General features: G+C 43.8%; 1 protein-coding gene across 2 annotated transcripts in view; it reads right to left on the bottom strand.

Moving 5' to 3' along the window:
- Positions 1-1,962: 1,962 nt before the first annotated feature.
- The window catches only part of ARHGEF17 (Rho guanine nucleotide exchange factor 17), a 362,668-nt gene continuing 351,328 nt past the window's right edge, over positions 1,963-13,302 (bottom strand). Inside the window, exons 21-22 of one of the 2 annotated variants that reach the window (XM_073612921.1) lie at positions 7,053-7,310; positions 1,963-2,733 (exon numbers count right to left, since the gene is read on the bottom strand). In XM_073612921.1, coding sequence (XP_073469022.1) covers positions 2,561-2,733; positions 7,053-7,310 — 431 coding nt within the window. In that variant the 3' untranslated portion in view covers positions 1,963-2,560. Of the gene's footprint in view, positions 2,737-7,052; positions 7,311-13,302 lie in introns of both variants that reach the window. The other variant, XM_073612920.1, reaches the window with a different exon arrangement.

Consider the following 13,302-nt stretch of genomic DNA (forward strand, 5'->3'; position numbering starts at 1 on the left):
CCATTTAAAGAAAAATGAGTGTGGCCTCTGTAGCGAGTTACTAAATGTAAGGATTATTAAAACTTGTACCATCATCCAGGAATCTAGAAATAACAGGATTGGGAACCTGGTCCCCAACCAGGCTGCCACAAGGACATGGGGGCAATTGGACTATCGCGGTACAGTAAAGCAATACAATTTTAAATATATAACAAATGTAAAAAAAAAAAATACAAAAGATTTTATTGATGCAAAGGAAAATCAATTACAGATTAAAACATGGTAGCATCTCAAATATATAACCAGAAAAATAGTTTAACCCCAGAGGGGGAGAATCACAGTAGGACAATTGATCACAGGTGGCATCTCTCTCTACTAGTTTCGCGGACAATAGCCGCTTCGTCAGGAGGGTGTCCATGTCCTGGTAGACACCAGGCGCAAGGAGGGGCCCAAGACCAGAAGTACCCGGAATCGTGCACCCCAGTCAGCCCTCAGTGACTCTGGCATGGGTGGATATGCCTTACCATGCCCTCACCCTTTGCCCACCCTCTACTAGTTTCGCGGACAATAGCCGCTTCGTCAGGAGGGTGTCCATGTACCGGTAGACACCAGGCGCAGGGCGCCGCCTCTGAGGTTTGGTCCCCAGCGGCGACTTGGGGGAGCTACCAGTCATGATGAATTGGAATCTGGTAATGGTTTAAAGAGTTTAGGGGTCCCGAGAGAGGCAATCCCACTGGGGGAGATGGTGCCAGCATGCAGCCGCAGTATATAGCACTACAGACCAATGGCAAAGGGTGGGGGCATGGTAAGGCATATCCACCCATGCCAGAGTCACTGAGGGCCGACTGGGGCACACGATCCCGGGTACTTCTGGTCTTGGGCACCTCGGTGGCGGCGCCCTGCGCCTGGTGTCTGCCGGGACATGGACGCCGTCCTGACGAAGCGGCTATTGTCCGCGAAACTAGTAGAGAGAGATGCCACCCGTGATCAATTGTCACACTGTGATTCTCCCCCTCTGGGTTTAAACTATTTTTCTGGTTATATATTTGTTTTATACATGTTTTAATCTGTAATTTATTTTCCTTTGCATCAATAAAATCTTTTGTATTCTTTTACATTTGTTATATATTTTAAATTGTATTGCTTTACTGTACCTCGATAGTCCAATTGCCCCCATGTCCTTGTGGCAGCCTGGTTGGGGACCAGGCTCCCAATCCTGTTATACAGGGGGGGCCATTTAAGTAGAGGCCCTCCTTAAAATACATAATAGTAATATCTGCTACACAAGTGATTCTATAAGTTGATATTAAAAATGACCCTGTCATGTCATTTTGCCACACAGATGATTTGCTAAAAGTGGTAAGAATGTAAAGTGCACAGAATTGCCCTGTACATCTTTCTTCCTATTGGCGTGTCTAGTTCGCTGCCTTTTCGGGGGGGGGCCTGCACAGAGCTGGAGCTAAAATGTAAGGTATCCCCTGCACTGTCCTTTTGCTGCAGGAAGCCCTTCAATCTTTGTGGATATCTAGGGGGTACCGCACATCTGGAAGAATTCTAAAATATACAGGTTTCCCTGCATCTGGGCTGACAGCAGTACTCTGCTTGAGGAACTTTCAGCAAACATCGATCTCAGCATCCAGGGAACAGAGGGGCTTCCTTCTGTGCTCTCACAGCCGTGTCCAATAATTACAAAGTGGTTGCAGAGTGTCAGTGGAGTGCTTCTTTAAAGGCCTCTTATGGTGAGGAACCACTTTAAATTAGGACATAAATGGAATTCCATCAAAAAATACTATTAATAAAAAAGGTCATATACTTTGTCTCTACCACCTCCATGATAGAGATCAAGGATCCGCAGGATTCAGTTTCCTCTCACACACACACACACACACTAAAAAAAAAAAAAAAAAATTAAAACTTCAAAAACACAAGTTTTCACTTGACAATAAATAAGAACATCTTTAAAAAAATAATGGCCGGCGGACCAGGCAACACCTAAAAGTCTTGTCTTTTTTTTTTTTTTTTAAGCCACAGAACTGATGTGAGCAGCCGGACCCTGCAAACACGGAAGTTTATTGGCCGATCGAGTCCCGAGGGTCTCGGTGCTTTTGATGCCCTTGTGAAACGCGTATGGAAAAGCGGTGACGGACAGCAGTCGAAGGCGATTCTGAGTCACTGCTCGCTCGCCAGTGGTTAATACCTTTTAAAGATGCAGAAGCCGATTGGCTGATTGTAAATTCCCGGATAGATAAAGATCCTTTTTTTTTTTTTTTTTCTTGTTCATCGTTGGAGGCACGTTATTGTACTGTGATTTCCATACCGCCATCTTTCTAAGGACTTTGGCAATGTAATAATGACCCTGCTCCTGTACACAGTACATCCATCCCTTCCTGGACAAGCAGCTCCTCCGAATGACCCTTCCCCGGCGGTGATTTCAGAACCTGGTGGTGGCGTTGAAGGTAGTGAATGGGAGGTGTGCAGGTTAGATGCTCAGGACAAGCCGGCGGATGAGCTGAAGGTGTGATGGGAAGCAGCAAAAAACAGATGAGGGTCCGGTGCGTAACAATTGGCCTTTGTGCGGCCTTCAGACCCTCCAGAGTAGCAGGTGGTTGGTGCTGTCGTCTCTGCCCACAGTCTCACTGCTGTTGGTGAGTCGGAAGTCCTCATAGCCGTCCCCTCCACTGATGACCAGGAGTTTGGATTTAGTGCGGTGTCTGGAGGAGTCCCTCTTCTCTGCATCACACGCTTGCTCGTTGCCTGCTGAGAAATAGAAAAAAAAAAAAATCACTTACTTGCATGTATATTATTATTATTTAAGGTACTTACCGTATATACTCGAGTATAAGTCGAGTTTTTCAGCACATTTTTTTGTGCTGAAAGTGCCCCCCTCGACTTATACTGGAGTCAAGCACTTTTCTGCAGTAAAAAAAATCATTTTCCGAACCGAATTTGCGGCCCCGTATCTCAGAGCCACTTGGTGCTAGGAACCCCAAATTTGGCATGCAAACCCAGTGGAACTGGTACCACAACATATCCAAAGCTGAAGTTCCTAGCACTAAGTGGCCCCGAGATACAGGGCCCCAAATTCGGTTCGGAAAATGTCATTCTCTGCTGCAGAAAAGTGCTTGACATTTTCTGAACTGATTTTTGGGGCCCTGTATCTCAGGGCCACTTGGTGCTAGGAACCCCAGCTTTGGAAGTTTTATGGTGCTAGTTACACTGGGTTTGCACACCAAATTTGGGGTTCTTAGCACTAAGTGGCCCCGAAATACGGGGCCCCAAATTCGGTCAACTGTGTCCATCTGCAGCAATGTCATTTCGGGACCCTTTGGGTTCAGAGACCCCAAATTTTGGCTGCAGCTAGGGGGCATCTAGGAACCCTTAACTACCGAGTTTGAAGTTCAGGGGACCTATCGCTGCAAATGGGCACAGTGAGGCATGCAAATGGACACAGTGATGCTGCAAATGGGCATTGTTGACCCTCTTTTCCACTTATAGTAGCTGTGTATTTCTCATCCTCGTCTTATACTCATGTCAATACGTTTTTCCCATTTTTTTGTGGTAAATTAGGGCCTCGACTTATACTCGGAACGACTTATACTCGAGTATATACGGTATATAGCATTGTCAATTTACGCTTATGAACGGTTTAACCTGGCGAAGAACTTGGAATCCTTCTCATTCTGGTATTTTCCTCTCATTACCCCCCCCCCTTTTTTTTCTTTTTGAATAGTATTTTATTTCTATGTACTTTAATAATAATAATAATTTTATTTATTGTATAAATTGTATACAATGTTGTAATTTCTATTCCTAAAATTAATAACATACTGGTATTTAAAAAAAAAAAAAAAAAAAAAAAAAGGAAGAACTTGGAATTTATTTCAGACAGTCTTTATATCCAGGCACTCCCCGACAGGTCCTGGACCCCTCTGCAGACTACACAGCAGTTTAGGCAATACTGCCTGGTCCAGGACACTCCCCCTGTGTCATTATTTACATTTAGACATTTGTTTCGTTATGAATCCAAAGTCAGACAACATTTTTATTATTTGGAAATTCGGATGTATGTATCCGACTTTCCAAATCACAATATTAATGAATTTCAATGAATCCGAAGTAAATTATAAACGAAACCATCTTATTCAAATTCAAAATGAATTTGATTGCGAATTGAAAAAAAAAATGCAATAAATACAGTAAGTACATAATAAATACAGTATAAAAATAAAATAAGATAATGATTCCTACTTAGGCTGCATCATTATAGAACAGAAAAGAGGAGAACAGAAAAAAAACAAAATAAAATAAAACAAAAAACAGAAAATAAAATAAAGGAATAGAATAAAAAAACAAAAAACAAAACATACTTGCATGTATATGAACCATTTTACCTACCAAAGAACTTGGAATCCTTCTCATTCTGGTATTTTCCTCCCATTCCCCCCCCCCTCCTTTTTTCTTTTTGAATGGTATTTTATATCTATGTACTTTAATAATAATAATTTTATTTACTGTATAAATTGTATACAGTGTTGTAATTTCAATTCCTAAAATTAATAAAATATTTATCAAAAAAAAGAAAAGAAGAACTTGGAATTTATTTCAGACAGTCTTTATATCCAGGCACTCCCAGACAGGTCCTGGACCCCTCTGCAGACTACACAGCAGTTTAGGCAATACAGCTTGGTCCAGGACACTCCTCCTGTTTTATTATGTACATTTAGACACGTGATTCGTTTCGTTATGAATCCAAAGTCAGACAACATTTTCGTTATTTGGAAATTCGGATGTATGTATCCGAATTTCCAAATCACAAAAGTAATGAATGTCAACGAATCCGAAATAAATTATAAAAACGAAACCATCGTATCCAAATACGAAATGAATTTGATTGCGAATTAGAAAAAAGAAAATATTGCAATAAATACAGTAAGTACATAATAAATACAATATAAAAGTAAACTAAGATAATGATTCCTACTTAGGCTGCATTATAGAACAGAAGAGATTAGAATAAAACAGAATAAAATAAAACAAAACAGAAAATAAAATAAAGGAATATAATAAAACAGAATAAAATAGAACAGAAAAGAAAACAAAGGAATAGAATACATCAGAGAAGAACCAAAGTGAATAGACTAAAAACAGAATGGAATAGAAAAAAAATAGACTAGAAAATAAAGGAATGGAAAAAATAGAACAGAATAGATAAGAATAGAACAGAATAGAAAATAAAGGGATATAATAAAATAAAGCAGAAAATAGAATAAAAACAGAATGGACTAGAAAATAAAATAAAGGAATAGATTAAAACAGAAAAGAACGGAAAATAGAATAAAACAGAATGGAATAAAATAGAAAACAAAGGAATATAATAAAACAGAATAGAATAGAAAATAAAGGAATAAAATAGAAAAAATAGAACATAAAAGAACAAAATACAATACAATACAATAAATATAGCCGCCTTCTAAAATTCGAAGCAATTTTAAAATAATGAATATACCAAACGAATCTGAACATACAAATAGGAATTCCGAAGACGAATCATTCTAACATAACTAATATGACAAACCTAAATTAATAATTTAAGGAATGAATCTGCAACCAAACAAATGTTTCCGTCATGCACATCTCCATTGTACAGTACAGAAGGTGGTAAGGAGCTTTGCCATCTATATGTAACAGACCTGGGGGCAGGGAAAATATTTTTTTCTATAAAAATGTCAAGGAGGCTAAATGTAATCTGTACTGAGACACGCATTTAGGCTGCTCTTGCTGACCTCCTCCTGAAAATGCTATGATTAAACACCAGTCTAGGTGTGAAATGCGTTAGCCGTTATCTGTTTCACCACCATTTCCTGTACAGTTTATTATTTTACAACATGGAATAAAGGTGATTGCATCGGAGTGCGGCCATCCAGCCCCATTTCTTTCTTGTCCTCCTGAAAATGCTGGATGCCTGGCTCTCTGACCCAAAACAGCATGCTGCAAGTGAAATCTGATCTCTTGATCTGGATATTGGCTCTATGTCAACACTCAAACTAATAGAAACAGAGGATCAGCATGACCGTCGGGTATTTACCTTACTTTGTAGAGTTTTCCTCTCACTTCTTATTGTTTCTACAGGACAGGAAGTGAAATCCCCTGCTGGGAATATGATGCTGGTTGTAAGGCTAAGGAGAGGTCTGTCTGGCTAGTGCGCATGCATAGGCGTGCACATTTCTATGAGCATAGAAGAAACACTGCACATCCATCATTGCCCACACATCTTCTGCCGCCAAGTGGCCTATTTAAACCTGAACTCTGCTACTAGTAGTTTGCTGTGTGGTTTTCAGCCTTGTTCCAGTGATCCAGGTCTTGATGCTCAACCTTGATCCTGTTACTGACCCGGCTTCCTCTCTGATCGTGCTCTAGGATTACCCTTGCCTGCTCATGTTTGTTGTCTGCCTCCGCTACTGACCCTGGCCTGAGCAGATTGACCATGCCTCTGCCTATTGACTCTGCACCTCGCTGCCTGTTTGTTGCCGACTTCTGCTTGCTCCTGACTCTGATCCTGCTTACGTCCTGGTGTCCTTCCACTCGGCTGTCACTTAACTAGGTGTGGGACCTGACTCCATCATCAACTGAACTTGCTCATCAGAGACCAGTGCTCCCAAGTTCCTTCTCACAGTATCTACACCTTGGTACTTGTGGCCTTGTTTTGCCCCTGAAGTCCTTGGTACTTGTGGCCCTCCTTTGCCCCTGAAGTCCTTGGTACTTGTGGCCCTCCTTTGCCCCTGAAGTCCCGTCTCAACATCCAGGGGTGCTCGGATGGTAACTGCGCAAGAGGCCACCCTCTTCATATCAGACTCTGCATACAGGTAAGCAACATCCCCCAATGGGACACAATTGCAAGAAAAAACATGTCAGGGGTTTTAACCCTTCACATCTATCTAAAAATGGAAAAAATAAATACATTTTGGCTTTAATTATACTTTGATACACTCGACTTGTGCTGTACTGGTCACTCTCTGCACCCAGCAATCTGACATGACAGCAGAGGGCACTGAACAGTCAATGGAAGAACTCACCCTGCTCTCCAGGGACGGGGAAGTAAACATCAAAACCATCGGGCAGTTCCACAGAGGTAAGGAACCGGACGTGTCCAGTGTGACCCTGCGATAGACCCACCGGACAGAGCGGACCCTTCAGGGAGGTGGAGCCAGAAGCGATGGAGAGGATCAGAACCACTCCAGCGCTGGTCCCGATCCACAAGAGATCCTTGCACGCGAGCAACGCCGTGATGCGTAAACAAGCCGATTTGTGCTGGCGAATGATGGCGTCAGACCCTGAAGATACATACAACAACATGCATGAAAACCTGAAGTGATTACAGGCTTAGTTCACAAAAAGTTAGCACATAAATAAGAACCTTTATTTTTGGCCATTTCATTGTAATTTTTGTTTACAAAAGAAGTTATAGTTAAAAAGTTACAGACCAATAACAATGAGAAAATATTATATACTCAGCAGATGAGGCAAAACCATTGTAGGGGAACAGTACAAGTCCAGTACAATCAAAATTTAAAGGCTATAAAAGAAAGTGTAAGAAAATCATACAGTGCATCCGGAAAGTATTCACAGCGCTTCACTTTTTCCACTTTTGTTATGTTACGGTCTTATTCCAAAATGGATTCAATTCATATTTTTCCTCAAAATACTACAAACAATACCCCATAACGACAACGTGAAAGAAGTTTGTTTGAAATCTTTGCAAATTTATTAAAAATAAAAACCGAAAAAAATCCCATGTACATAAGTATTTACAGCCTTTGCCATGACACTCAAAATTGAGTTCAGGTGCATCCTGTTTCCACTGATCATCCTTGAGATGTTTCTATAGCTTGATTAGACTCCACTTGTGGTAAATTCAATTGATTGGACATGATTTGGAAAGGCACACACCTGTCTATACAAGGTCCCACAGTTTAAAGGTGCATGTCAGAACACAAACCAAGCCATGAAGTCCAAGGAATTGTCTGTAGACCTCCAACACAGGATTGTATGAAGGCACAGAAACATTTCTGTAGCATTGAAGGTCCCAATGAGCACAATGGCCTCCATCATCCGTAAATGGAAGGAGTTTGGAACCACCAGGACTCTTAGAGCGGGCCACCCGGCCAAACTGAGCGTTCAAGGGGAGAAGGGCCTTAGTCAGGGAGGTGACCAAGAACCCTATTATCACTCTGACAGAGCTCCAGATTTTCTCTGTGGAGAGAGGAGAACCACTCCTCAGTTAAAGGCACATGACAGCCTGCCTGGAGGCACCTGAAGGACTCTCAGACCATGAGAAACAAAATTCTCTGGTCTGATGAAACAAAGATGTAACTCTTTGGCCTGAATAGCAAGCGTCATGTCTGGAGGAAACCAGGCACCGCTCATCACCTGGCCAATACCATCCCTACAGTGCTGCAGGGTTGTTTTTCAGCAGCAGGAACTGGGAGAATAGTCAGGATCGAGGGAAAGATGAATGAAGCAATGTATAGAGACTTCCTTGATGAAAACCTGCTCCAGAGAGCTTTGGACCTCAGACTGGGGCGAAGGTTCATCTTCCAACAGGACAACGACCCTAAGCACACAGCCACGATAAAGGAGTGGCTACGGGACAACTCTGTGAATTGAACATCTCTGGAGAGATCTGAACATGGCTGTGCACCGACGCTCCCTATCCAACCTGATGGAGCCTGAGAGGTCCTGCAAAAAAAGAATGGGAGAATCTGCCCAAAAATAGGTGTGCCAAGCTTATAGCATCATACTCAAAAAGACTTGAGGCTGTAATTGGTGCCAAAGATGCCTCACCAAAGTATTGAGCAAAGGCTGTGAATTTTTTTGTTTTTTATTTTTAATAAATTTGCAAAGATTTCAAACAAACTTCTTTCACGCTGTCATTATGGGGTATGGTTCGTAGAAGAAAAATAGGATTTTTTAAAACAGCTTACCTGTAAAATCCTTTTCTTTCGAAGGACATCACGGGACACAGAGCCACAGTAATTACTGATGGGTTATATAGGTATCACTGGTGATTGGACACTGGCACACCCTATCAGGAAGTTCAACCCCCTATATAATCCCTCCCCCTTGCAGGGATACCTCAGTTTTGTAGCCAAGCAATATAGTGTATTAGAAGAGGGGTGGGACCTCTGTGTTCCGTGATGTCCTTCGAAAGAAAAGGATTTTACAGGTAAGCTGTTTTAAAAAATCCTATTTTCTTTCTCGAACATCACGGGACACAGAGCCACAGTAATTACTGATGGGATGTCCCAGAGCAATGCTACCTGAGGGGGGGGAACCACGACCAAGTAGGGTGCAATCAGACCTGAGGACCCTGTACTGCTGCCTGCAGCACACTACGCCCAAAGGCGATATCCTCATGCCTTCTCACATCCACCTGATAGAATCTGGTGAATGTATGAACTGAAGACCAGGTTGCGGCCTTGCAGATTTGAGCCATAGAGGCCCGGTGATGCACTGCCCAAGAAGCACCAATAGCCCTTGTGGAATGTGCCCTGATCTGAAACGGAGGAATCTTCTGTTTCAAACCGTAAGCTTGAATGATCAACTGTCGAATCCATTTAGAAATGGTAGCTTTTGACGCTGCCTGTCCTCTATTGGGACCCTCTGGCAGCACAAACAAAACATCCGTCTTGCGGATCTGAGTAGTTGCCCCTAGATAGGCCTTAACTGCTCTTACTACATCCAACGAATGTAGAGATCTCTCTTCCGGAGAACAGGGATCTGGAAAAAAGGAAGGTAGAACAATGTCTTGGTTTAAATGAAAATCAGAAACCACCTTCGGTAAAAAACTAGGATGAGGGCGTAGTACCACTCTATCCTTGTGTATAATCAAATAAGGCTCCTTACAGGAAAGGGCTGCTAATTCTGATACTCTTCTAGCAGAAGAGATGGCCACCAGAAAAATTAATTTCCTTGTCAACAAGACCAAAGGAATCTGACTTATTGGTTCAAAAGGCCGTTTCTGTAACACAGCCAGGACCAAATTCAAGTCCCAGGGGTTTAGGGGCGCTTTAACCGGAGGATTAAGACGCATCACCCCCTGCATAAAGTTTCGGACCAAAGAATGCGAAGCAAGTGGCCGCTGAAATAATACTGATAAAGCAGAGACCTGGCCCTTGATGGTACTCAAGGCCAGCTTCATCTCTAATCCCATCTGTAGAAAATCAAGGATTCTACCTATGACATATTTCCTGGGATGCCAACCTCTGGATTCACACCAGGTTATATAAGCTTTCCAGACTCTATGATAAATCATCCTGGAAGCTGGCTTCCTTGCATTAATCAAGGTAGATATGACAGGACCTGAGAGCCCACGACTCTTCAGAACGTGGGTCTCAATAGCCAAACCGTCAAATTTATCGTTTGTAAGGCAGGATGGAACACTGGACCTTGAGATAACAGGTCTGGGCGTACCGGTAGGGTCCACGGGGAACCCACCGTCATCCTTACTATTTCTGCATACCAAGTCCTTCTGGGCCAAGCGGGGGCCACCAGAAGTACCGACTTCCTTTCCTGCCTGATCCTGCGAAGGAGTCGTGGTAGTAGCAGAATAGGCGGGAATGCGTAAATCAGTGAGAACCGATGCCACGGAATCACCAACACATCCGTCCCGCATGCAAGAGGATCTTTTGTCCTTGCCACAAATCTGTCTATCTTTTTGTTGAATCGGGATGCAAAGAGATCTACATCTGGAACCCCCCATCTTTGGCATATGGCCCAAAAGACGTCGGGATGCAGAGACCATTCCCCTGGAAGTAACTGCTGGCAACTTAGATAGTCCGCCTGCCAATTCTCTATTCCCGGGATGAAAACTGCCGATATGCATGGCACATGCATCTCTGCCCAGACTAAGATCTGGTTCACCTCTTTTTGAGCAGCTCGGCTCCGGGTGCCTCCCTGATGATTGACATAAGCCACTGCTGTGGCATTGTCGGACTGGATCCTGACCGGACAACCCTGTAGCCTGATAGTCCAGGCCTTTAGAGCTAGATGTATCGCCCGGATCTCCAGAATGTTGATGGGTAAGGTCCTCTCTGTCTTGGACCATACCCCTTGGACCGCAGCCTGTTCCAGAACTGCTCCCCAACCTGACAGACTGGCATCTGTTGTTACCACCGTCCAGGTAACCGGTAGAAAGGATTTCCCCTTCTGCAGGTTTTCGGGTATGAGCCACCAATTGAGGCTCTGACGCACCGCATGCGACAGGTGCATCGGAAAGTCTAATGCCTGAACCTTCTTGTTCCAGGTTGACAGAATACTGTGTTGCAGCATTCTTGAGTGAAACTGAGCATAGGGAACTGCTTCGAATGAAGACACCATCTTCCCTAGTAGCCTCATACAAAGGCGGACTGAGGGACCCTTCTTGGTCCTTACTGTCAGAATCAGCTCTCTCAAAGCAGTGATCTTTGCCTGGGGTAGAAATATTTTCTCCTGGCTTGTATGTATAATCAGACCTAAATATTCCAGTCTTCTTACTGGTTTTAGGAAAGACTTTTCTAAGTTGAGGATCCAACCCAGGTGTTCTAGATACCTGACCGTGGTCCTCAAGTTTCCATTCAAAGAGGCTACCGACCGGTCTATCAAGAGCAGGTCGTCTAGGTATGCTATGACAGCTATACCCTGAGCCCTTAATCTGGCCAGAGGAGGAGCCAAGATCTTTGTGAACACTCGAGGTGCAGTGGCTATCCCAAAGGGCAGAGCCATAAACTGGAAATGGCGCCCTCCTACCTCGAAGCGCAGAAACTTCTGATGAGCAGGAAAAATGGGCACATGCAGATATGCATCTCTGATGTCTATTGATGCCAGAAATTCTCCTCCCTGCAGGGTGGGAACTACTGTTCGAATTGATTCCATGCGGAAGGATTGAATCCTTAGGAATCGGTTCAGATCCCTTAAGTCCAAAATGGGCCTGACATCCCCATTTGGCTTTTGGACCGTAAAAAGGTTGGAATAGAAGCCCAATCCCTGGTCCTTTGCGGGAACTATCATAATGACCTCCTGCGACAAAAGTCGCTCTAACGCTAGAAGGAGCGACTGCTTCTTCTCTGGGTCTCTGGGAACATTTGATCTGAGGAACCGAGGAGAAGGGAATTCCTGAAACTCCAGCTTGTACCCTAAGGTTACCGTGGAGACTACCCATCTGTCCTGGAAGTCCTCCTGCCAGAGCTCTGAGAATTGTCGCAGTCTTCCCCCCACTCGAGTGAGCGGGGGCGCCCCCTCATGCAGAGGTCTTAGTGTTTTGCCTAGTAGGCTTCTTTCCCCAGGACTTCTTTTGTCCCTGGGGTTGACTCTTGTCTCTGGACCCCGATGGAGGCGGCCGTCGAGACTGCCTGGAGGCTGAAGCCCCCGGCGCTGGGGAAAGAGTCCGTTTGAAAGAGGGACGCTTACTCTTCTTCTTGACAGGTAAGAGAGTGCTTTTCCCACAAGAGATTCTCTTGATATAGTTATCCAAGTCCTCTCCAAACAACCTTGCACCACGAAATGGAAACCCAGCCAGTAGCTTCTTACATGGTGCTTCGGCTGACCAATTTTTCAACCATAGGATTCTACGTATATGCACCAACCCCAGTGAAAGACGGGAGGTTTGCACGATAGAATCTCTAATGGCGTCAACCACAAAGCATAAGGCCGCTGGAAGGTTAGCAAACCCCTGGGCCTGCTGTTCAGGTAATACTTTGATGACCTGCTTAACATGGTCTCTTAAGTATTGACAGACTCCAATCGCTGCTATTGCAGGTTGGGCCACTGATCCTGCTAAGGAGAAAACATCCTTCAATAGGGATTCCATCCTTTTATCTACAGGATCCCTGAGCATCTGAGCATTGTCTACAGGACAAGTCAGGCTATTATTTATTGAGGAAATGGCGGCATCAATAGCCGGAATTCCCCACATTTTAATAAACTTTTCTTCCATCGGATAAAGTGTTGAAAACTTTCTCGGCGGAAAAAAACGTTTGTCTGGGTGATCCCACTCAGAATAAATAAGCTTTTCAAGTAAAGTATGAACAGGAAAAGCATGTGCTGCTTGGAAAGGTTTCAGTGACCCCAAAGCAGAAGAGGATTCTTTAGCAGTTTCAGGTATGGGCAACTTAAATGTGGAGCGGACCAATCCAGTGAGGATCTGCACTAAGACTTTCTCCTCTTGGGAAGTCGCAGAGGGTCCCTCTCCACCTGAATCCTCCGAAGAGGAATCATCCATCCCATCCCGATCCTCTGAAAGGGATTCATCTCCTTTATCCCAGAGCTCCTCTGTCTGAGGGTCTTGGG

The sequence above is a fragment of the Aquarana catesbeiana genome, linkage group LG02 (assembly GCF_042186555.1).
Source record: "Aquarana catesbeiana isolate 2022-GZ linkage group LG02, ASM4218655v1, whole genome shotgun sequence".
NCBI classification, from domain to species: Eukaryota; Metazoa; Chordata; class Amphibia; order Anura; family Ranidae; genus Aquarana; species Aquarana catesbeiana.